Source organism: Ranitomeya imitator, chromosome 8 (genome assembly GCF_032444005.1).
Source record: "Ranitomeya imitator isolate aRanImi1 chromosome 8, aRanImi1.pri, whole genome shotgun sequence".
Lineage (NCBI taxonomy): Eukaryota > Metazoa > Chordata > Amphibia > Anura > Dendrobatidae > Ranitomeya > Ranitomeya imitator.
In genome coordinates this window covers 188,730,952-188,755,816 of record NC_091289.1, presented here as the reverse complement: position 1 = coordinate 188,755,816, position 24,865 = coordinate 188,730,952, and the positions used below count along the sequence as shown (strand labels likewise).

At 47.1% G+C, this 24,865-nt stretch overlaps 2 protein-coding genes across 3 annotated transcripts in view; both read right to left on the bottom strand.

Annotated features, from left to right (window-relative positions):
• RAVER2 (ribonucleoprotein, PTB binding 2) overlaps positions 1 to 15,867 on the bottom strand; it is a 37,791-nt gene extending 21,924 nt beyond the window's left edge. For both annotated transcript variants that reach the window (XM_069738199.1, XM_069738200.1), the window contains exon 1: positions 15,594 to 15,867. In XM_069738199.1, the coding sequence (XP_069594300.1) occupies positions 15,594 to 15,821 (228 nt within the window). In that variant the 5' untranslated portion in view covers positions 15,822 to 15,867. The remainder of the gene's footprint in view (positions 1 to 15,593) is intronic.
• A 4,886-nt stretch (positions 15,868 to 20,753) lies between these two features.
• The window catches only part of CACHD1 (cache domain containing 1), a 144,391-nt gene continuing 140,279 nt past the window's right edge, over positions 20,754 to 24,865 (bottom strand). The window contains exon 27 of the mRNA XM_069738196.1: positions 20,754 to 24,477. Within this exon, the coding sequence (XP_069594297.1) occupies positions 24,236 to 24,477 (242 nt within the window). The 3' untranslated portion in view covers positions 20,754 to 24,235. The remainder of the gene's footprint in view (positions 24,478 to 24,865) is intronic.

The window sequence follows — 24,865 nt, the reverse complement described above, 5'->3', positions numbered from 1 at the left end:
ATAACTACTATAATACTGCCCCTATGTACAAGAATATAACTACTATAATACTGCCCCTATGTACAAGAATATAACTACTATAATACTGCCCCCTATGTACAAGAATATAACTACTATAATACTGCTCCTATGTACAAGAATATAACTACTATAATACTGCCCCTATGTACAAGAATATAACTACTATAATACTGCCCCTATGTACAAGAATATAACTACTATAATACTGCCCCTATGTACAAGAATATAGCTACTATAATACTGTCCCCTATGTACAAGAATATAACTACTATAATACTGCCCCTATGTACAAGAATATAACTACTATAATACTGCCCCCTATGTACAAGAATATAACTACTATAATACTGCTCCTATGTACAAGAATATAACTACTATAATACTGCCCCTATGTACAAGAATATAACTACTATAATACTGCCCCTATGTACAAGAATATAGCTACTATAATACTGTCCCCTATGTACAAGAATATAACTACTATAATACTGCCCCTATGTACAAGAATATAACTACTATAATACTGCCCCCTATGTACAAGAATATAACTACTATAATACTGCCCCTATGTACAAGAATATAACTACTATAATACTGCCCCTATGTACAAGAATATAACTACTATAATACTGCCCCTATGTACAAGAATATAACTACTATAATACTGCCCCTATGTACAGGAATATAACTACTATAATACTGCCCCTATGTACAAGAATATAACTACTATAATACTGCCTCTATGTACAAGAATATAACTACTACTAGATGGCAGCCCGATTCTAAAGAATCGGGAGTCTAGAATCCATATATACTTTATTTATTCAAATGTAAGAATAATACAATTAATAAATAATAGTAAGAAAGAACAAAAATAATAGGCAGTATATGGAGAAAACACCAAACAAAAGTTCAAAATTGGTGTGAAAATGTCACTGAACTACTTCACAACTAAATATATATAGTTTTGGTAAATGGTATTATCATTTTTTTGACGAAATTCGGCAGGAGCTTGAAGAGCAACGTCACTGGGCCCGCCTCCACGCAGTAGAAACTTGCTGTGAGGTAAAAATTCAAAAATCACACCCAAATGGCGGGCGGAGTGTGTCACAGTACGGCACGTTTCTGATTGGTCGCTCGCAGCAGGCGGCAACCAATCAGACACTGGACACTGTTGACGTCACTTATCTCCGCACATTAGCTCCGCACATTAGCTCCGGACAAAGCCACGGAAGTTGGCACAAATTGCAGGAAGTAGTATTCTAGGCAATTATATCTAATAATATAATTGCCTAGAATACTACTTCCTGCAATTTGTGCCAACTTCCGTGGCTTTGTCCGGAGCTAATGTGCGGAGCTAATGTGCGGAGATAAGTGACGTCAACAGTGTCCAGTGTCTGATTGGTTGCCGCCTGCTGCGAGCGACCAATCAGAAACGTGCCGTACTGTGACACACTCCGCCCGCCATTTTGGTGTGATTTTTGAATTTTTACCTCACAGCAAGTTTCTACTGCGTGGAGGCGGGCCCAGTGACGTTGCTCTTCAAGCTCCTGCCGAATTTCGTCAAAAAAATGATAATACCATTTACCAAAACTATATATATTTAGTTGTGAAGTGGTTCAGTGACATTTTCACACCAATTTTGAACTTTTGTTTGGTGTTTTCTCCATATACTGCCTATTATTTTTGTTCTTTCTTACTATTATTTATTAATTGTATTATTCTTACATTTGAATAAATAAAGTATATATGGATTCTAGACTCCCGATTCTTTAGAATCGGGCTGCCATCTAGTATTAGATAATACTGCTCCTATGTACAAGAATATAACTACTATAATACTGCCCCTATGTACAAGAATATAACTACTATAATACTGCCCCTATGTACAAGAATATAACTACTATAATACTGCCCCCATGTACAAGAATATAACTACTATAATACTGCTCCTATGTACAAGAATATAACTACTATAATACTACTCCTATGTACAAGAATATAACTACTATAATACTGCCCCTATGTACAAGAATATAACTACTATAATACTGCCCCCATGTACAAGAATATAACTACTATAATACTGCTCCTATGTACAAGAATATAACTACTATAATACTGCTCCTATGTACAAGAATATAACTACTATAATACTGCCCCCATGTACAAGAATATAACTACTATAATACTGCCCCTATGTACAAGAATATAACTACTATAATACTGCTCCTATGTACAAGAATATAACTACTATAATACTGCCCCTATGTACAAGAATATAACTACTATAATACTACTCCTATGTACAAGAATATAACTACTATAATACTGCCCCTATGTACAAGAATATAACTACTATAATACTGCCCCCATGTACAAGAATATAACTACTATAATACTGCTCCTATGTACAAGAATATAACTACTATAATACTGCTCCTATGTACAAGAATATAACTACTATAATACTGCTACTATATACAAGAATATAACTACTATAATACTGCCCCCATGTACAAGAATATAACTACTATAATACTGCTGCCTATGTACAAGAATATAACTGCTCTATATTCAGTTCCCCGGCTCGTTCACTACACTATACCCCTCTGTGTGCCAATCTCTGAGTGCTGATTGGATAATACTCTGAGCCAGGACATTTTTTGCTTTTACTGTGTAATAAATGATCTGTGTTTCTCACTGCAGTAAATATGAATAAAGAGGAGTTCATCGGAAGAGAATTACAGCAGATTTCTGTGCAGATTTTCTTCCCCGACTCTGCTCTTCTATTGCTCCTATGGCCGCATGTATTACGGTACTTTTACGCCACACTGTGAAAAAGGCTTGTATCCGACACCTGTGGCAGCCAGAGGTGACAGCGAGGGGGGAGGATTTTTGCTTACATTTTCACCACAGGTTGGTTTGTTTTCTACATGCAGCGCCATGAAAAAAAAAAAAAAAAAACTGGTGTGTGTGTGTAGATATATATATATATACATATACAGTGCCTACAAGTAGTATTCAACCCCCTGCAGATTTAGCAGGTTTAATAAGATGCAAATAAGTTAGAGCCTTCAAACAAGAGCAGGATTTATTAACAGATGCATAAATCTTACAAACCAAAAAGTTTTGTTGCTCAGTTAAATTTTTATAAATTTTAAACATAAAAGTGTGGGTCAATTATTATTCAACCCCTAGGTTTAATATTTTGTGGAATAACCTTTGTTTGCAATTACAGCTAATAATCGTCTTTTATAAGACCTGATCAGGCCGGCACAGGTCTCTGGAGTTATCTTGGCCCACTCCTCCATGCAGATCTTCTCCAAGTTATCTAGGTTCTTTGGGTGTCTCATGTGGGCTTTAATCTTGAGCTCCTTCCACAAGTTTTCAATTTGGATAATGTCAGGAGACTGACTAGGCCACTGCAACACCTTGATTTTTTGCCTCTTGAACCAGGCCTTGGTTTTCTTGGCTGTGTGCTTTGGGTCATTGTCTTGTTGGAAGATGAAATGACGACTCATCTTAAGATCCTTGATGGAGGAGCGGAGGTTCTTGGCCAAAATCTCCAGGTAGGCCGTGCTATCCATCTTCCCATGGATGCGGACCAGATGGCCAGTCCCCTTGGCTGAGAAACAGCCCCACAGCATGATGCTGCCACCACCATGCTTGACTGTAGCGATGGTATTCTTGGGGTCGTATGCAGTGCCATCCAGTCTCCAAACGTCACGTGTGTGGTTGGCACCAAAGATCTCGATCTTGGTCTCATCAGACCAGAGAACCTTGAACCAGTCAGTCTCAGAGTCCTCCAAGTGATCATGAGCAAACTGTAGACGAGCCTTGACATGACGCTTTGAAAGTAAAGGTACCTTACGGGCTCGTCTGAAACGGAGACCATTGCGGTGGAGTACGTTATTTATGGTATTGACTGAAACCAATGTCCCCACTGCCATGAGATCTTCCCGGAGCTCCTTCCTTGTTGTCCTTTGGTTAGCCTTGACTCTTCGAACAAGCCTGGCCTCGGCACGGGAGGAAACTTTCAAAGGCTGTCCAGGCCGTGGAAGGCTAACAGTAGTTCCATAAGCCTTCCACTTCCGGATGATGCTCCCAACAGTGGAGACAGGTAGGCCCAACTCCTTGGAAAGGGTTTTGTACCCCTTGCCAGCCTTGTGACCCTCCACGATCTTGTCTCTGATGGCCTTGGAATGCTCCTTTGTCTTTCCCATGTTGACCATGTATGAGTGCTGTTCACAAGTTTGGGGAGGGTCTTAAATAGTCAGAAAAGGCTGGAAAAAGAGATAATTAATCAAAACATGTGAAGCTCATTGTTCTTTGTGCCTGAACTACTTCTTAATACTTTAGGGGAACCAAACAGAATTCTGGTGGGTTGAGGGGTTGAATAATAAATGACCCTCTGAAGAGACTTTTCACAATTTAAAAAAAAAAAATAAACAAAGAAATAACATTCTTTTTTGCTGCAGTGCATTTCACACTTCCAGGCTGATCTACAGTCCAAATGTCACAATGCCAAGTTAATTCCAAATGTGTGTATATATATATATATATATATACATATATACATACATACATACTTGGAAATCATTAACAAGGAGACACACAGCTACTGGAATTATGTTCTTTTCTTGTAACCCCAACAGACCCATTGTATTACTAGCAGGTCTTCAGCTTATACTCTGAAGAAATACATCGAAGCACAACAGAGCCAGATCAGCCAACAGCAGCATGCTGACAGTTTCATACACACGTGGTCAAAATTGTTGGTACCCCTCATTTACCAGGGCTGCAGAGCGGAGATGGAAAAGATCCCACTCCAACGAGCACTTCATCGCATTCAAAAAGTCCCTCACTACTTTCAAGGCCACACTCGCCACAGCTAAATAAACCTACTTCTCATCTCTCATATCCTCCCTGTCTCACAACCCTAAACAGTTATTCAACACCTTCAATTCTCTCCTCCATCCCCCAGCACCTCCTCCCTCCCCACTTATCTCAGCTGAAGACTTTGCCTCATTTTTCAAGCAGAAGATTGATTAGGCTGGGTTCCCATTGCGTTAATGGGAAAGCGCTAACGGACAGCGTTGCACGGCGAAATTAACGCCGTGCAACGCGTCCGTTAGCGCGCCCATTCACGGCAATGGGAACGCGCAGCACTAGCGCGTGCCATGTTCGGCACGCGCTAGCGACGCGCCGGTGTTTCCTGGCGCGCCGCGGACACTGCTCGCAGCTTCCGAGGCGCGCCCGCGGTCCGTTCCCGCGACGCGGCCACATTAAAAACATTGCGTTAGCGCAACCCGCTAGCGCTAAACGGGTTGCACTAACGCAATGTGACCCTAGCCTAACACCAGAGACAGTTTTGGTCAACAACCCCCAGAGCCCTACCTCCACCTCCAAAACCAACTTCTCCACCATTACAGAAGATCTACTCTCAAGATCGCATCTCACCACCTGTGCACTTGACCCGATCCCTTCCCATTTCATCCCAAACCTCACCAGTCTTCATCCCAACCCTAACCCATCTCTTCAACCTATCACTAACAACTGGTGTTTTCCCCTCAAGCTTTAAACATGCCTCCATCACACCTATCCTCAATTAGCCTTCTCTTGACCCGTCCTCTGTATGTAGCTATTGCCCTACATTACTACTCCCCTATGCCTCCAAGCTACTGGAAAAACACTTCTACCTTGAACTGTCCTCCCATCTCTCTTTTTGCTCCCTCTTTGACCGCTTACAATCAGGCTTCCGGTCACACCATTCCACTTAACCTGCCCTAACTAAGGTCACCAATGACCTCTTAACTGCCAAGAGCAAGTGACACTACTCTGTCCTCCTCCTGGACCTGTCCTCTGCCTTTGACACAGTGGACCATTCCCTATTATTACAGACCCTCTCATCCCTTGGCATCACAGACTTGGCCCTATCCTGGATCTCGTCATACCCAACAGACCGGACATTCAGCGTCTCCCACTCACACACCACCTCGCCCCCTATCTGTCGGAGTCCCACAAGGTTCCGTCCTAGGGCCCCTGCTCTTCTCCATTTACACCTTTGGCCTGGGACAGCTCATAGAATCTCACAGCTTTCAGTATCACCTCTATGCTGATGACACACAGATCTACATCTCTGGACCAGATATCACCTCTACTAACCAGAATCCTCAATGTCTGTCCGCTATTTCATCCTTCTTCTCCGCTAGATTTCTGAAACTTAACATGGACAAAACAGAATTCATCATCTCCCCCCCCATCTCACGCGACCCCCCCAACGAACCTATCCATTACAGTACATGGCTTCCCACTCTCCCCAGTCCCACAAGCTCGCTGCCTCGGGGTAATCCTTGACGCTGATCTCTCCTTCAAACCACATATCCAAGCCCTTTCCACTTCCTGCCGACTTCAACTCAAAAATATTTCAAGGATCCGTACATTCCTCAACCAAGAATCTGCAAAAACCCTTGTCCATGCCCTCATCATCTCTCGCCTTGACTACTGCAACCTCCTGCTCTGTGGCCTCCCCTCTAACACTATCGCACCCCTCCAATCTATTCTAAACTCTGCTGCCCGACTAATCCACCTGTCCCCCCACTATTTCCTGGCCTCTCCCCTCTGTCAATCCCTGCACTGGCTCCACATTGCCTAGAGACTCCAGTACAAAACCCTAACCATGACGTACAAAGCCATCCACAACCTGTCTCCTCCATACATCTGTGATCTCGTCTCCCGGTACTTACCTACACGCAACCTCCGATCCTCACAAGATCTCCTTCTCTACTCCCCTCTTATCTCCTCATCCCACAATCGCATATCACCCCTACTCTGGAACCCTCTACCACAACATATCTGACTCTTGCCTACCATCGAAACCTTCAAAAATAACCTGAAGACCCACCTCTTCCGACAAGCCTACAACCTGCAGTAACCACCGATCGACCAAACCGCTACATGACCAGCTCTACCCTCACCTACTGTATCCTCACCCATCCCTTGTAGATTGTGAGCCCTCGCGGGCAGGGTCCTCTCTCCTCCTGTACCAGTTATGACTTGTATTGTTTAAGATTATTGTACTTGTTTTTATTATGTATACCCCTCCTCACATGCTTTTCAACCATGCTTCCACAGAATTTAAAAAAAAAAAAACAACAAAACTAATGAAATAGGCCTTGAAAATAATGTGACAAAGGGGACAAGTTAAATCACGGTGTGTCCACTAACTAGCATCTCAGGTGTCTAAAATCTTGGAATCACTGAGTGGCCGGTATATAGGGCTACAGATCCTCACTGTGCTGTGCGTTGACATGGTTGTATCACACTCAACATGGACCAGACGAAGAGAAGGAAAGAGTTGTCTCAGGAGATTAGAAAGAACATTATAGACAAACATGTTAAAGGTAAAAGTTATAAGACCATCTCCAAGCAGATTGATGTTCCTGTGACTGCAGTTGCACATATTATTCACAGATGTAAGATCCATGGGACTGTAGCCAACCTCCCTGCACATGGCTGAAGGAAGAAAATTGATGACAAATCAAAGAGACGGATAATACGAATGGTAACAAAAGAGCCCAGAAAACTTCTAAATAGATTAATGGTAAACTTCAAGCTCAAGGAACATCAGTGTCAGATCGCACCATTCGTCGTTATATAAGCCAAAGTGCACTTCATGGCAGACGACCAAGGAGGACAAAACTGTTGAAAAAAAAAAAATCATACAAAAGCCAGACTGGAATTTGCCAAACTACATGTTGACAAGCCACAAAGCTTCTGGGAGAATGTCCTATGAACAGATGAGACAAAAATGGAACTTTTTGGCAAGGCACATCAGCTCTATGTTCACAGACAGAAAAATGAAGCACATCAAGAAAAGAACACTGTCCCTACTGTGAAACATGGTGGAGGCTCTGTTATGTTCTGGGGCTGCTTTGCTGCATCTGGCACAGGGTGTCTAGAATCTGTGCTGGGTACAATGAAATCTCAAGACTATCAAGGGATTCTAGAGAGAAATGTGCAGCCCAGTGTCAGAAAGCCTGGTCACAGTCGCAGGTCATGGGTCTTGCAACAGTATAATGACCCAAAACACACAGATAAAAACACCCAAGAATGGCTAAGAAGTAAATATTGGACTATTCTGAAGTGGCCTTCTATGGGGGCCCTGACCTAAATCCTATTGACCATCTTTGGAAAGAGCTGGAACATGCAGTCTGGAAAAGGCAACCTTCAAACACGATACAACTGGAGCAGTTTGCTCTTGAGGAGCGGCCAAAATACCTGTCGAGAGGTGCAGAAGTCTAATGAACAGTTACAGGAATCGCTGGATTGCAGCAAAATGCTGTGCAACAAAATATTAAGTTAAGGGTCCCATCATTTCTGTCCAGGCCTATTCCATGAGGTTTTTTTTTCTGTGGAAGTATGGTTGAAAAGCAATGTGACTGTCATTTGGTCATTTTCATAATTTTTTTACTTATTCCTTTTGTTAGATTCAAGTTATTTCTGAGACCATTGTGGGTTTTTCTGTCATTAAATGAGGGGTACCAACAATTTTGACCACGTGTGTATTTTTTTCTACCCTGTAACAGCAAACTGTTAAGCAGATACATACAATCCCAGCATCTTGTACTGTTATCAAGGTCAGTATATCACAGGCATTATCGGGCAGGCGTGAAGTGTAGGGGCAGCCTCACGAGCATCTAGATGAAGGGTCCCAGGTGTGACCCCTCCATTTAGACACATCCCAATAAGGTATATTGTAAGACTAAGGCAGCTCCCTCAGTAACAACTCAGTCTTGTATTTAGGATTAGCCGCTGACTACAAAACTTACCGGGAATAAATATTATGATTCACTTGGCCTCAGCCCCATTTCCCTCTCAGCTCTGATGGAGACCATTACATAGACGACAACTGCACAATATGTTGTCACTAGTGATGAGCGAGTATACTCGTTACTCAAGCATGCTTGGGTGGTCTACAAGTATTTTGGCGTACTCGGAGATTTAGTTTATGTCAACGCAGCTTCTAGACAGCTTGAATACATGTGGGAATTGCCTAATAAACAGGAAACTCACACATGTATTCAAGCTGTCTAGCAGCCGCAAATCATGCAGCTGCATGGACATAAACTAAATTTCTGAGAAGGCCAAAATACTCGGAGACCACCCAAGCATGCTCGGGAAAGCTAGACTGATGAGTATACTCGCTCATCACTAGTCGGCACTTCTAGCAGAAGTCCGACCTGGGGAGACCAACTACTGGGCAAGATTACAGGTGAGCGCAGTACTGCCGGACCAAGAAAGGGTAGAGGTGACATGAAGGAGGGTAGTGATGTCATGGTGGCAAGAGTTATTCTGAGGGGGCTGGTGCTGTCATGCCACAGTGTAAAGAGGATATGCTATATGGATGGGACTAATGATGTCACAGTGTAAAGAGGAGGTGTTACCTGGAGAGGCCTGGTGATGTCAGTGTGGGGAGGAGTTACATGGAGAGAGCTGGTGATGTCAGTGTGGGGAGGCATTACATGGAGAGGGCCGGTGATGTCAGTGTGGGGAGGCATTACATGGAGAGGGCCGGTGATGTCAGTGTGGGGAGGCATTAGGCTATATTCACACTTTGCGGATTTTGCTGCGGATCCGCAGCGGATTTGACCGCTGCGGATCTGCAGCAGTTTCCCATGAGTTTACAGTACAATGTAAACCTATGGGAAACAAAAAACGCAGTGCACATGCTGCGGAAAAAAACGCGCGGAAACGCTGCGGATTACATTCCGCAGCATGCCACTTCTTTTCTGCGGATTTTCACCTGCTCCAATAGAAAACTGCAGATGAAAATCCGCAGAAGAAAACGCAGTAAAAAGCGCGATAAATCCGCAGTAAAAACCGCGACGGGTTTTCACTGCGGATTTTGGAATTCTGCTGCGGAAAAATCCGCAGTGGAATCTGCAAAGTGTGAACATAGCCTTACATGGAGAGGGCCGGTGATGTCAGTGTGGGGAGGCGTTACATGGAGAGGGCCGGTGATGTCAGCGTGGGGAGGAGTTACATGGATAGAGATGGTGATGTCAGTGTGGGGAGGAGTTACATGGAGAGGGCCAGTGATGTCAGTGTGGGGAGGAGTTACATGGAGCGGGCTGGTGATGTCAGTGTGGGGAGGAGTTACATGGAGCGGGCTGGTGATGTCAGTGTGGGGAGGAGTTACATGGAGAGGGCTGGTGATGTCAGTGTGGGGAGGAGTTACATGGAGAGGGCTGGTGATGTCAGTGTGGGGAGGAGTTACATGGAGAGGGCTGGTGATGTCAGTGTGGGGAGGAGTTACATGGAGAGGGCTGGTGATGTCAGTGTGGGGAGGAGTTACATGGAGAGGGCTGGTGATGTCAGTGTGGGGAGGAGTTACATGGAGAGGGCTAGTGATGTCAGTGTGGGGAGGAGTTACATGGAGAGGGCTGGTGATGTCAGTGTGGGGAGGAGTTACATGGAGAGGGCTGGTGATGTCAGTGTGGGGAGGAGTTACATGGAGAGGGCTGGTGATGTCAGTGTGGGGAGGAGTTACATGGAGAGGGCTGGTGATGTCAGTGTGGGGAGGAGTTACATGGAGAGGGCTGGTGATGTCAGCGTGGGGAGGAGTTACATGGAGAGGGCTGGTGATGTCAGTGTGGGGAGGAGTTACATGGAGAGGGCTGGTGATGTCAGTGTGGGGAGGAGTTACATGGAGAGGGCTGGTGATGTCAGTGTGGGGAGGAGTTACATGGAGAGGGCTGGTGATGTCAGCGTGGGGAGGAGTTACATGGAGAGGGCTGGTGATGTCAGCGTGAGGAGGAGTTACATGGAGAGGGCTGGTGATGTCAGTGTGGGGAGGAGTTACATGGAGAGGGCTGGTGATGTCAGCGTGAGGAGGAGTTACATGGAGAGGGCTGGTGATGTCAGCGTGGGGAGGAGTTACATGGAGAGAGCTGGTGATGTCAATGTGGGGAGGAGTTACCTTGAGACTGAATATAAGGATGGGGATGTCCGGGATTGAGGTAATAAGAAAATATAGGGGCTCATGTCAGTGGATGGAGGGAGTTGGCGATGTCAGAGAGAATAGCGATTATCTGGCAAGGGACAATGATATTTAGCGCCATCCCCCTTGACTGTACAGCAGGTGATCAGTGGTGTTGGGGAAAGTTTGTTTAATTGGCGACTGCCTCCTCCAAAACTTCAAGGGAATCTGTCACCAAATCAAAACTGGTCCTTTTTTTTACTTTTTTTTCCCCCGCTGCTCCCGAGTATTCAGTTTTTATATTTTGTTACTCCGCCGTACTGTTCCAGAGATATGAGCCTTTTTATTCAGTGCAAATATTTATGGTCTCTACCAGGGGGTGTTGCTCACAGGCTAATAATGCAGAGAAGTCTAAAAACACACCCGCAGAGAACCTGTCAGTCACACCTCCTCATAAAGACGTAAAAATCAGCAGTAAATAAAATGGTCCCAAATCTCCAGAGCTGTGCGGCTGATTTACAAAACGCAAAAAAGTAAAAAAAAAATTCAGGGGAACAGAGGGAGAAACAAGGGCGAAAACTGGCAACGCGACCTTTGTGACATAACACCAAATCTATGACTATGGCCACCGTGAGCTCCTGACACTTCATTAGTGCATCTAAACAAATTTAAAAACATGATTTTCAGCGGTCGTGTCCCTTCAAGAAAACACATCAGTAAAATATGGGATCTGTCATCTGGCGATGTTCCCACGAGAAGCAAAGCAAACATCATCATCACCGGGACTGTGAAGGCTCCGGATAGAGTGAAAGTCCAAGCAAACAAAACTAAGCAAACAGAGCAGCCGAGAGCTCAGCCCCCCAACACAGGACAGCCACGTACAGTGAAAGGGGGGCACAGCACTAGGGCAGCCACCTACAGCGACCGAGGGGCACAGCACTAGGGCAGCCACCTACAGCGACCGAGGGGCACAGCACTAGGGCAGCCACCTACAGCGACCGAGGGGCACAGCACTAGGGCAGCCACCTACAGCGACCGGGGCACAGCACTAGGGCAGCCACCTACAGCGTCCGAGGGGCACAGCACTAGGGCAGCCACCTACAGCGACCGGGGCACAGCACTAGGGCAGCCACCTACAGCGTCCGAGGGGCACAGCACTAGGGCAGCCACCTACAGCGACCGAGGGGCACAGCACTAGGGCAGCCACCTACAGCGACCGAGGGGCACAGCACTAGGGCAGCCACCTACAGCGACCGAGGGGCACAGCACTAGGGCAGCCACCTACAGCGACCGAGGGGCACAGCACTAGGGCAGCCACCTACAGCGACTGAGGGGCACAGCACTAGGGCAGCCACCTACAGCGACCGGGGCACAGCACTAGAGCAGCCACCTACAGCGACCGGGAGGCACAGCACTAGAGCAGCCATCTACAGCGACCGAGGGGCACAGCATTAGGGCAGCCACCTACAGCGTCCGAGGGGCACAGCACTAGGGCAGCCACCTACAGCGACCGAGGGGCACAGCACTAGGGCAGCCACCTACAGCGACCGAGGGGCACAGCACTAGGGCAGCCACCTACAGCGACCGAGGGGCACAGCACTAGGGCAGCCACCTACAGCGACCGAGGGGCACAGCACTAGGGCAGCCACCTACAGCGACCGGGGCACAGCACTAGGGCAGCCACCTACAGCGACTGAGGGGCACAGCACTAGGGCAGCCACCTACAGCGACCGGGGCACAGCACTAGAGCAGCCACCTACAGCGACCGGGAGGCACAGCACTAGAGCAGCCATCTACAGCGACCGAGGGGCACAGCACTAGGGCAGCCACCTACAGCGTCCGAGGGGCACAGCACTAGGGCAGCCACCTACAGCGACCGAGGGGCACAGCACTAGGGCAGCCACCTACAGCGTCCGAGGGGCACAGCACTAGGGCAGCCACCTACAGCGACCGAGGGGCACAGCACTAGGGCAGCCACCTACAGCGACCGAGGGGCACAGCACTAGGGCAGCCACCTACAGCGTCCGAGGGGCACAGCACTAGGGCAGCCACCTACAGCGACCGAGGGGCACAGCACTAGGGCAGCCACCTACAGCGACCGAGGGGCACAGCACTAGGGCAGCCACCTACAGCGACCGAGGGGCACAGCACTAGGGCAGCCACCTACAGCGACCGGGGCACAGCACTAGGGCAGCCACCTACAGCGTCCGAGGGGCACAGCACTAGGGCAGCCACCTACAGCGACCGGGGCACAGCACTAGGGCAGCCACCTACAGCGTCCGAGGGGCACAGCACTAGGGCAGCCACCTACAGCGACCGAGGGGCACAGCACTAGGGCAGCCACCTACAGCGACCGAGGGGCACAGCACTAGGGCAGCCACCTACAGCGACCGAGGGGCACAGCACTAGGGCAGCCACCTACAGCGACCGAGGGGCACAGCACTAGGGCAGCCACCTACAGCGACTGAGGGGCACAGCACTAGGGCAGCCACCTACAGCGACCGGGGCACAGCACTAGAGCAGCCACCTACAGCGACCGGGAGGCACAGCACTAGAGCAGCCATCTACAGCGACCGAGGGGCACAGCATTAGGGCAGCCACCTACAGCGTCCGAGGGGCACAGCACTAGGGCAGCCACCTACAGCGACCGAGGGGCACAGCACTAGGGCAGCCACCTACAGCGACCGAGGGGCACAGCACTAGGGCAGCCACCTACAGCGACCGAGGGGCACAGCACTAGGGCAGCCACCTACAGCGACCGGGGCACAGCACTAGGGCAGCCACCTACAGCGACTGAGGGGCACAGCACTAGGGCAGCCACCTACAGCGACCGGGGCACAGCACTAGAGCAGCCACCTACAGCGACCGGGAGGCACAGCACTAGAGCAGCCATCTACAGCGACCGAGGGGCACAGCACTAGGGCAGCCACCTACAGCGTCCGAGGGGCACAGCACTAGGGCAGCCACCTACAGCGACCGAGGGGCACAGCACTAGGGCAGCCACCTACAGCGTCCGAGGGGCACAGCACTAGGGCAGCCACCTACAGCGACCGAGGGGCACAGCACTAGGGCAGCCACCTACAGCGACCGAGGGGCACAGCACTAGGGCAGCCACCTACAGCGTCCGAGGGGCACAGCACTAGGGCAGCCACCTACAGCGACCGAGGGGCACAGCACTAGGGCAGCCACCTACAGCGACCGAGGGGCACAGCACTAGGGCAGCCACCTACAGCGACCGAGGGGCACAGCACTAGGGCAGCCACCTACAGCGACCGGGGCACAGCACTAGGGCAGCCACCTACAGCGACCGAGGGGCACAGCACTAGGGCAGCCACCTACAGCGACCGGGGCACAGCACTAGAGCAGCCACCTACAGCGACCGGGAGGCACAGCACTAGAGCAGCCATCTACAGCGACCGAGGGGCACAGCACTAGGGCAGCCACCTACAGCGACCGAGGGGCACAGCACTAGGAAAGCCACCTACAGCGACCAAGGGGGCACAGCACAGAGCTGCCACTTTCAGTGATCGGGGGGCACAGGACTAGGGCAGCCACCCACAGCAACCTGGGGAACACAATGAGGGAGTCAGAAACACCAGGAACATGCAGAACGGTCACTGATATTATTCAGTTCACAGTTATGATCAGAACCAAAAATAATGGACAAACACTGCAAACTCACAACTCAAGAACATCCCCATCTCTACCCTGGCCTCCTTTACATTTCACCCAGCCTTGGCAGTGCCTCATATCCTCTGCTTCCCATCCTTCCTCTCCCCTCTCTCACAATCCTCCCCTCAGAAGTGTACTCTCCTCTTTCCTTGGACTCCTCTCTTTTCCCTGCCCTCCCCTCACTTTCCCCTGCCTCCCCCCAGCCTCCTCTCCTCACATTCCCCTGCCTCCTCTCACCGATCTCTCCTCAGCCTCCTCTCCTCACATTCCCCTGCCTCCCCTCAGCCTCCTCTCCTCACTTTCCCAGCCTCCCCTTCCTCACTTTCCTGGCCTCCCCTCCGTCTCCTCTTCCTCACTTTCCCCGGCCTCCCCTCCGTCTCCTCTTCCTCACTTTCCCCGGCCTCCCCTCCGTCTCCTCTTCCTCACTTTCCCCGGCCTCCCCTCCGTCTCCTCTTCCTCACTTTCCCCGGCCTCCCCTCCGTCTCCTCTTCCTCACTTTCCCCGGCCTCCCCTCCGTCTCCTCTTCCTCACTTTCCCCGGCCTCCCCTCCGTCTCCTCTTCCTCACTTTCCCCGGCCTCCCCTCCGTCTCCTCTTCCTCACTTTCCCCGGCCTCCCCTCCGTCTCCTCTTCCTCACTTTCCCCGGCCTCCCCTCCGTCTCCTCTTCCTCACTTTCCCCGGCCTCCCCTCCGTCTCCTCTTCCTCACTTTCCCCGGCCTCCCCTCCGTCTCCTCTTCCTCACTTTCCCCGGCCTCCTCTCCTCACTTTCCCCGGCCTCACTTTCCCGGCCTCCCCTCCGTCTCCTCTTCCTCACTTTCCCGGCCTCCCCTCCGTCTCCTCTTCCTCACTTTCCCCGGCCTCCCCTCCGTCTCCTCTTCCTCACTTTCCCCGGCCTCACTTTCCTGGCCTCCCCTCACCTGGCTGCTGCAGTCTGGCGGGAGGTTTCTGACCAGAACCTTCCTCCGGTTCCGCAGTTCCCTTGTGGTGGCGTCCAGCCTCCTCTGTATCTCTGTGGCCTCCAGCTGCGGCAGTGCCTCTGCTCTGCGACCCTCACACCAGGGAGCCAATGCTGCCGTCTCCCCCTCAGGCCCGGAATCCCCCCACTCCGGAGGGTCCTGGGGCCGCCCGGGGCCCAGCGCCGCCATTTTGCTGCGGCTGCTCGGAGTGAGTCGACTGACTGACTGACTGTGAAGGCGGGGAGAAGCCGAAGTCTCCGCCCACCTCGCACCGACCCCGCCCACCTGTCACCGGCGCGGACAGGTCGCCGGCTGCAGAATCAAAACTCCGAGCGCAACATTCAGCTGGAGCGATCACCCGCAGACTGTGCGATCCCCCGGAGAATGTGCGATCACCTGCAGACTGTGCGATCATCTGCAGGCTGTGCGATCACCCGCAGACTGTGCGATCACCCGCGGCCTGTGCATTCACCCGCAGACTGTGCGATCACCCGCAGACTGTGCGATCACCCGCAGACTGTGCGATCACCCGCAGACTGTGCGATCACCCGCAGACTGTGCGATCACCCGCAGACTGTGCGATCACCCGCAGACTGTGCATTCACCCGAAGACTGTGCATTCACCCGCAGTGCGATATCGCATGCGATGATGCGACTACTCCATACACAATCCAGCAAAGCGCAGCACAAACAAGCCCCACCACTCCCTCATTGCAGCGGCTCCTGGGGCAATTTCAATCCACCGTATATTAATTAGATCATTTGAAATTTAAACTTGTGATCCTACTTAGTTTTAAAAATTAGGAAATCCATTTTTAGTTGCAGCAATTGTTTTGTTTTCTCTGGCTTTGCGTCAACTTTTTAAATCGCTCGTCTGCATGGCGCCACAGACCATAAAGATGGCCGCCTGCTGCCAGATTTGTGTTTTCCGCCCTGAGATCTGCGTGTAATCCGCCTGTAGAGTCACAGCTAATAGCTGGGGAGCGGGATATTTTTTATTTTATTAAAAAGCCTCATTCAGGGGAAAAACAATAATGCCGCCATCAGCTCGCAATGCATAGCGATGGTAGAGATTTCTATCTGCCATTTATAACACTGGTGTGTTCTCGCATGGCGGGTGGGTCTTTAGGGTTCCCCAAAAATCAGGGCCCCGATGCAACGCTCCACACCCCCCGTAGTGACTCCAATAACCGTCATAAAGCCGCCGGTCATGGTGGCTCCAGTATCGCACATCAGGACTTGTTCAGGAGTCACGCGTTTACGTGCCCACTATAGTGTAAAGGGGTCACATGCCCAGTTTGTCTGCAGATTGTCCACACAAAAAAAACAAAAAACGGAAATATCCATTTTTATCTGAGTCATGGATCAAACTGACCTGTACAAGTTCATTGATGCATTAAAAAAAAAACACAGAACAGTGTCAGGCCATGTTCACACATAGCAGAAATACTGCTTTTTTTATACAGAAAATCTGTGTTTCATAGATCAAGCAAAGTGGATATGACATAAAGAAAACTGCCCACGATGCGGCACATAAAGACGCTGTTGAACTGTGCATTTTTTGTCTTTTTTTCTCTATAGAAAAACGCCTTTAAAAAAGCAACTTCATAAGTGCACGGGAAACGCAGCAAAATTCAGAGCAGTTAAAATGCTTAAAGAATTGATATTTTGCACTATAAAACAAAAACACCACAACAGGTCAACAAATGAAACAAACAAACAAAAAAAAAAACAAACAATAACCTGTACCGTGTGGAGGGGATTTTAGAGATATAATTCATTTTGAGGTATTGGTAAAACGCAGCTTTCCTTTGCACCCCCCCCCCCCCCCCCCCATCTCTTGCATAAAAAACTAGCGGAAGAAAAAATACACAACATGTGAACAGGTTTGTGAGGAAACATGCTGGAGTTTTTTGTGCAGGTGTCTGGACTTTGCACCAAAATACACAATAGCAATCTGCTCCGATTATCGCATTTTTTGCTGCTTTTTAATGCATTTTTGGTGCAGATTTGATGCAACTTTTTATGTTGTGTTTTTATTTCTTATAGTGCACTTAGATACGATGAGAATTTTTTTTAAAGATACCCAGAGAAACCTATAGATGAAAACTCGCATATTTTAACAGTGTGTTTAAACGCACAGGACTTTTCGTGAGATCACGTCCACTTTACAATTACACTTAAATATAGCAGATTAAAAAAAAAAAAAAAAAAAAAAAAATAACGCAACATTTATTGCACGTGGGAACATGGCCCAATGGTTGGAAGGCAAAACCATTGAGGTTTCTGGTGGAAACTGATCCAGGAAAAGCTCCTTTTTTGGACCTTTTTGTAGGAATGTTTAATTTCCTGGAGAGTTTTAGTAAAGTTTTTTCCTGAAGTTTTTTTTTTGCAGTCATTTGATGTGACGGTGCCTAGTTTAGAGGGGTTTCCATCAGGAGATGCTTCAAAGAAGTGACAATTTTAAACTTTATTTTATGCCACCAGCCAACGTCTTTCAAAACTTGAAGCCGAGAAAAAAATTAAAAACACGCCTAAAAACTTGTGTGCATCAGAAATGCCTCAGATTTTTCATGCAGATTTTCACATGGGAAATACACAGCGGGTCATTGTCAGGTTTACACCAGTAGTATACATGCAATTTGAACATGATCTGGGTTTATTCCTTACATAGAAATTCGCACATTTGTGGATTTTAGGTCCTTTTAATGCAGATTTCCCATGCGGCAGATTTGCTGTAAAATGGACAGAAAATCTGTGTCATGCATCTGAATGAGGTCATTTAAGGCTACGTTCACATTTGCGTTGTGCGGGGCTGAGTCGGCGACGCAACGCACAACTCAAACAAAAACGCATGCAAAACGCATTGTTTTGTGACGCGTCCTTTTTTGGCATGATTTTGTACGCAAAAAAAATGCAACTTGCTGCGTCCTCTGCGCCAAAAAAGACGCATGCGTCACAAAACGCAAGACAACGCATGTCCATGCGCCCCCATGTTAAATATATGGGCGCATGATGCATGCGTCGCCGCGGCTGCGCTCGACGCAGGCACGCAAAACGCTAATGTGAATGTACCCTTAGAAATAGTTGAATATCCTCTTAGGTTTATAGACTGTGGCCATCCAATAATCCAGAACATTTAGGGTATGTGCACACGTTGTGGATTTTGCTGCGTATCCGCAGTAGATTTGACACTGCGGATTCGCAGCAGTTTTCCATGCATTGTACAGTAGCATGTTAACCTATGGAAAACAAAATCCGCTGTGCACATGATGTGGAAACGCTGCAGATTATTTTCCACAGTATGTCAATTCTTTGTGCGGATTCCGCAGCAGTTTAGACCTAATCCGTTATAGGATTCTGCAGGTGTGAAAACACTCCCAAATCCGCAGTGAATCCGCGGAAAATCGCTGGTCATTTTACCTGCGGATTCTGCTGAATCCACGCGGAAAAATCCGCAAACGAATCCGCAACGTGTGCACATAGCCTTACTACTCTGGCATTTCTCAAGCCGATTAATGGAAACAGGCTGTAAACATCCCAGGCCCCGGCTGACGCAGCCATTTGGTCATGGGAGGAAACCTTGTAAGATGTTGTAGGATTGTTATACTTATGGGGTCAAACCTTGTGTGCGAGGCGCTGTATGTAGACAACTGAGCACACACGGCTGTGTACACAATGGCGGTTGTTCCAGGAAGTAGGTGCAGCGTTTGCATCGTGCCGCAGAGGAAAATATTAGTGAAAAAAAAAAAAATGAACTTCAAGTCATCCCAGGAGGGGGTAACAATATCCTCATTATTATATTCAGCTTTCCTGGGCTTCTGAATGAAAGAGAAGGTGCCGTTCATAAAACCTGAGAGAGCTCCGAGGTCGGCCATATTGGTTGCCACTAAACAACAACACTGATGTTCATATACCCTGAGCCCAACATGAATCACCTCAGACACTTCAATAACAAGATAGAACATGACCCCTTTGATATGTGAACACTTTAGGGGGGATTTACCAACACTAGTGGAGAGGAAAATGAAGGAGTCGCCCATAGCAACCAGACTGTCTTATTTTCAGCTAGGCCCTAAAAATAAGAGGTGAATATGGTTGCTATGGGCAACACCTGCAGTTTCTTCACACCATTTTTAAGACATCTCCCACAAATATGACCGCAGCCATATTGCATTGACGCAGAAGTTGCTACTGGGCTACTTGAATAATGTATTTAACCCTTTGGTGACCACAATTGTATGTTTAGGGTGGGCTCCAGAGCCGAGGCTGCCCCATGATGCAAATAGATGGCGCAAACTTCATAAGTTTAGCCTCTTAAATTCCAAGGTCAAGTTTGACAGTGATAATTAAGGATGGGAGCCATCAGTCCCCGCACGACACTATTGCAGGCTGTGGATTGGTTGCTATGACTACTGAACACCCCATGTCCGCCATGATGGAACTCCTATAAAGGCCGAGGCTGGACTTCATAGGAAATCATCAATATTGATCTCTCGTTGAAGCACCATTCTGAACGAATCAAACTTAAAAATCTATATACGGTATATAAATTGCATGCATACTACTGGTGTAAACGCGACGATAACTCGCTGTGTATTTTCCATTTGAAAATTTATATGAAATATTTGGGGCATTTCTGATGCACACGAGTTTGTGAGCTTTTTTTTTCTGGGCTTTAAGTTTTGAAAGACGTCTGGTGGAATAAAATAAAGTTCATGTCACTTCTTTGAAGCATCTCCTGATGGAAAACCCTCTAAACTAGTCATGGTCACATCAAAAGACTGCAAAAAAACAAAACAAAAAAAAAAACAACGCTTCAGGGAAAAAAGTTAAATGAAAAATTCCAAAAATGGAGATATATACATATATACAGTGTACACACACACATACACTCTATATATACCATTTGGAATAAGGGGAGAAAAAATAAAACGTAAAAACAAAAAATTGCGGTGTCCTTGAGGGGTTACTGCGGAGATCGATCTTCATAAATATGGCTGCCGGCGACCAATAGTGCAGACCTGGACTATGATGATGTTTTTCTTGAATAGTTACTGCTCCCACTATTATTGTATATAATTTTAATCAGAATCTATAAATCACACGGCTGGAGACAGATTGGCAAATAATTTTTTATTTCATTTTCGGCTGTAGAAACGTTTATGGATCCGTACATAGAAATAATTTGCAGAAACATGAAAGTAATTAGAGCGACCCAAAAATTATTCACAAATCCATCGTTATATACAGACATCTCATTCGCTTACAGTTTTATACACAGTATAAAGATCGACGTCCTAGGTTTATTTTACAACCTCGGCGCTGTGCTCTACTTCTATATAGGGTTGTCTAGATCAGGGGTCCCCAACTCCAGTCCTCAAGGCCCACCATCATGTCATGTTTTCAGGATTTCCTTAGTCTTGCCCAGGTAATAATTGCATCACCTGTGCAATGCAAAGGAAATCCTGAAAACATGACCTGTTGGTGGGCCTTGAGGACTGGAGTTGGGGACCCCTGGTCTAGATGACCATGGACCCTGCAACGCTGACACCAGGGGGGCGACTTAGACCCTCTAAGTAACAATTATCAGGGGCCCATAACCAACCACCATAGTTCTAATGCAGATTTTTTGTATTTTTTGGGTGGCTAGTAAATGGCACATCTGACATTTATAAAATCTGTACTCACCATTTATTTCTTTGCATCATTTAATTATGTCTGACAGCTGGCAGTTTGGAGGTGCAGTCTGATTAATAAAAAATGTTTGCACCAAATGTATGTATTGAATTTTCTACTTTGGAGGGAGTAGTAAATGCGCCAAATTTATTTATGTAAATAGGTCCCCGAAGGTTTGATCAGCACTGGTGGAGATAGAGCATCCTGCACATACATAAGTAGGGAATGTATTTAGGCCGCGCTGGTTATTATAGTGCGTTAACAAGGACAATAAAACAATCGGCATCCACATTGGATCTACAAATAACCGCGCATATAACACCTCATTCAGACATCAAGGTTTCTGTTTGCAGAGGAAATAAAACGAGACTATTCATTTGCATTGGTGAATATGACCCTTGACTTGAACACGGCACTTTATTGGCGGAAAAGTGATCAGCCACATATGCTATAATGGGTCCAAATTCAATCCATGCATGTGTATGTAAAACGGACGTCTGAATGAGGCCTAGGTTGGACACAATTAAAGAGATTTTTTGGTTTCCTAAAACCGTTGTCCCCTGGCTGGAGTTTGTTTAAAAGAAACGAGAAAATCCCAAAAGTTTATTGTCCCTCCCTGGGTCCAGCGTGAAGTCTTTGCTACTTCTGCCGATGTCTTCTATTGTCTGCAGTGTTGACGCCTGCAACGGAGCTCGGTGGGCTGACGGCACGAGCCGCTGAACTCACCGATTGGCTGCAACAATGTCGATGTGATGTGCAAACAATAAAAGAAATAGGGAGTGGCAGGAGAACCGGACTCAGAGAGGGGGTGTAAAGCACAATTCTGTACCTAACTGGTCATGGGACAGGAGTTTTCTGAAGTCGGAAAACCACTTTAAACAACGAGTAGCTAAAAGTATCGGAGTAGAGGACATTACTGGGGTACATGAAAATGGCAAAACGTGAAAATGGAGAGGCAGTAGGATCGGGAAGGGGCGGTGTAACTATATATCGTATTGTATAGATTTAATTTTGGACTAAAAAATTAATATTGCAATTAAAAATGGTTGTGCATGGAAAATAAAGCCTGGAGAAGTCAACTGGCAAAAATGTTTTAATGAAACCGATTTTTAAAACTATATTATACAGGCATAATTTAAGTAAAAACATGCCTCCCACAACAGTGTCCGTATCTTTTAAAGGGGTCATGGCTTCAGAGTTAAACCCTCTCCAAATGCAACCCTGAAGAAATCATTTGATCGCCTTGGGATGAAGCTGCAGCCACTGAAGAGGTGGACGTTCACATGTGAAGCACAGATGACTTGTCTGCCAGAATTGTAGTTGTTCATAAAGAGCGTTCGAGCAGGGGTTCCCCCCTCGACGATATCAATATGACCTCGTATACAGTTCACTTCCAGTTCTGTATTCACATGTATGCAAAACCCATAGCAACGTGGACTATCGCATGCCAAAATAGTGGACAGTCATCCAAAGCTGCCTTCTGTTAACGGGGTTTTCTCATGTTTGTTCTTCAGGATGATTGACAGTTCAGACCAGCAACATGGCTGAGCCTCTGGCCCAAACTGCGCTCTCTCCAATGCTACAAGCAGAGGCGGCTTTGTCTCTGCAACATCAAAGGAGCATAGGGACCCCAAAGCAGGCCACATCCAGCCAGCTTCAGAGCAGCGCATGCAAGCTGTGATACAAACAGCTTGCAAGCACGTTGCTCATTGCCTAGGACACTGGCCAATGCAGGGGTGGCTGACAACCTAGGAAATGGGCTGTAAACTATGAAATAAAAAAAATCCTTCCCTTTCTTGAGATAAATTGCAAATTTTCCTGCGTTTACAAGCACTTTGCAAATTTTATCAGTTTATGAAACTGAGAAAACCCATTTTTTGAACACTGTAGATTCGCACTTTGGAAAAAACCACATCAGCATGCAGCTTTGGATGTGTTTGGAGCACGGGTCAAAGAAGAACTCGGGAGTAAAGTAAAACAAAAATGTCTAGCAAATGTCTTAAATTTCTGAGCAGCTCAACTTAACTTTTTGTGCAAGTTTCTATAATAGCCCTCTAAAAACATCTGAATTGTCAGCGGCATGATAAAGTACAGTAAAGACACAGTGGTTGTAGTGGAGAAAAAAAGTCAGTGGTTAAAATCTTTAAAAAAAAAAAAAAATGGTGAAATGAACTGGGCTGCAAGTAATACAAAGGAAAAAGACAGAATTCAGCCCTCCTGATGAACGGCGAAGTTCGCACAAGGCAGCCGCTTATCACTTCTCTTGATACATTAAAAAAAAACCAGAACAACAAAGATTGTACAACAACGCGTTTCTTGTATACTAATTCCCCACCCCCAACAACGTGGAGCGGAAAGGCTAAAATCTACCCCCGGCGTCCGGGGGCTGTAGTGTTCACAGCATAGAAACAGTCTTCCATCAATACTGGGGGGGAAGGTGTGAGTATCGACTGCAGCGTCCTCTCATAAGGCAGGCCCAAAACGCATCGGGAGTGTAAGAATCTGCCATCTTTTAAGTCCTTGACACTTAAATAAATAGTAGAAAAATAATCCTTTCCTTAAAAACCGAGATGCATTTTTATTTTCTTCATGAAACTATTCACAATCCTCCTCATCGCGATGAGTTCAGTCTTTTTTTTTCTTTCTATTATTTAAAATATATCTTGCTCTGTTACGTTATTTTTTTTCCGGCGCAATTCTGAAGAAAAAAAAATAAAAAATGTTGTAGACCCATTTCATGTTGCAGTCGATGTTCCAAGGCAAAATGATATAACCGGAAAGGTCAGTTGAGAGATTTGCATTGTTTGGCGCCATGTGTTGTCCCATACACAAGTGGAATTGTAAACGTATGCAGCAGATATGGCGGCGGCGGCAGCAGACAGGGTCTCGATATAAAGGGTGAGGGGACACGACCCCAGAGTTCATCAACACTCTGCGTCCACTGAATGCACGGTGACCGCCGCCTGCAGGTGATGGCTGTGGTGTAACGTTGGGTGGTGGAGTCTATAGTGGTGGTGGAACTTATGGCTCAACAGAGCGGCAGTCTGGGGTGGGGTGTCAGGTTCTAGGTCCTCGTCGTGGTTGCCCACGTCCACCCCCGCCGATAATGGGTCATTGTTACATGGGGGGTTTTCGCTGTCTTCCTGCGGACTCATAGTACTGTAGCCTAAAAGAAACAATTATCATAGTTAGAAATTATCATTTTGGACTATAAGAAGAAAGCTTAATGGAATTGTCCTGTAAGTAGATGATAAAGGTTTTCTTTTCTTTCTTCCCCAAAACAAGAAAGCCCAAAGTCCGGTGAAGCGTTACTGAGCATGTGCGACCAGTGCTCCATTAACTGTCGCACATGCTCAGTAATGCTTTGTTCACATGGAGGATTTTGGGGTCACTGGGGGTTTCGGCAGTGAAATCATTCCGGGTGAAACATCCTGTGTATGTAGCAGGATAGGAAGCATGAGAGCAATGTATTGCTGGTCACAAAAAGAGGAAAAGAATATAATTTATTACTGCGGCATCTTCCTATCGGTTACTGAACTGTTCTGCATGATCGG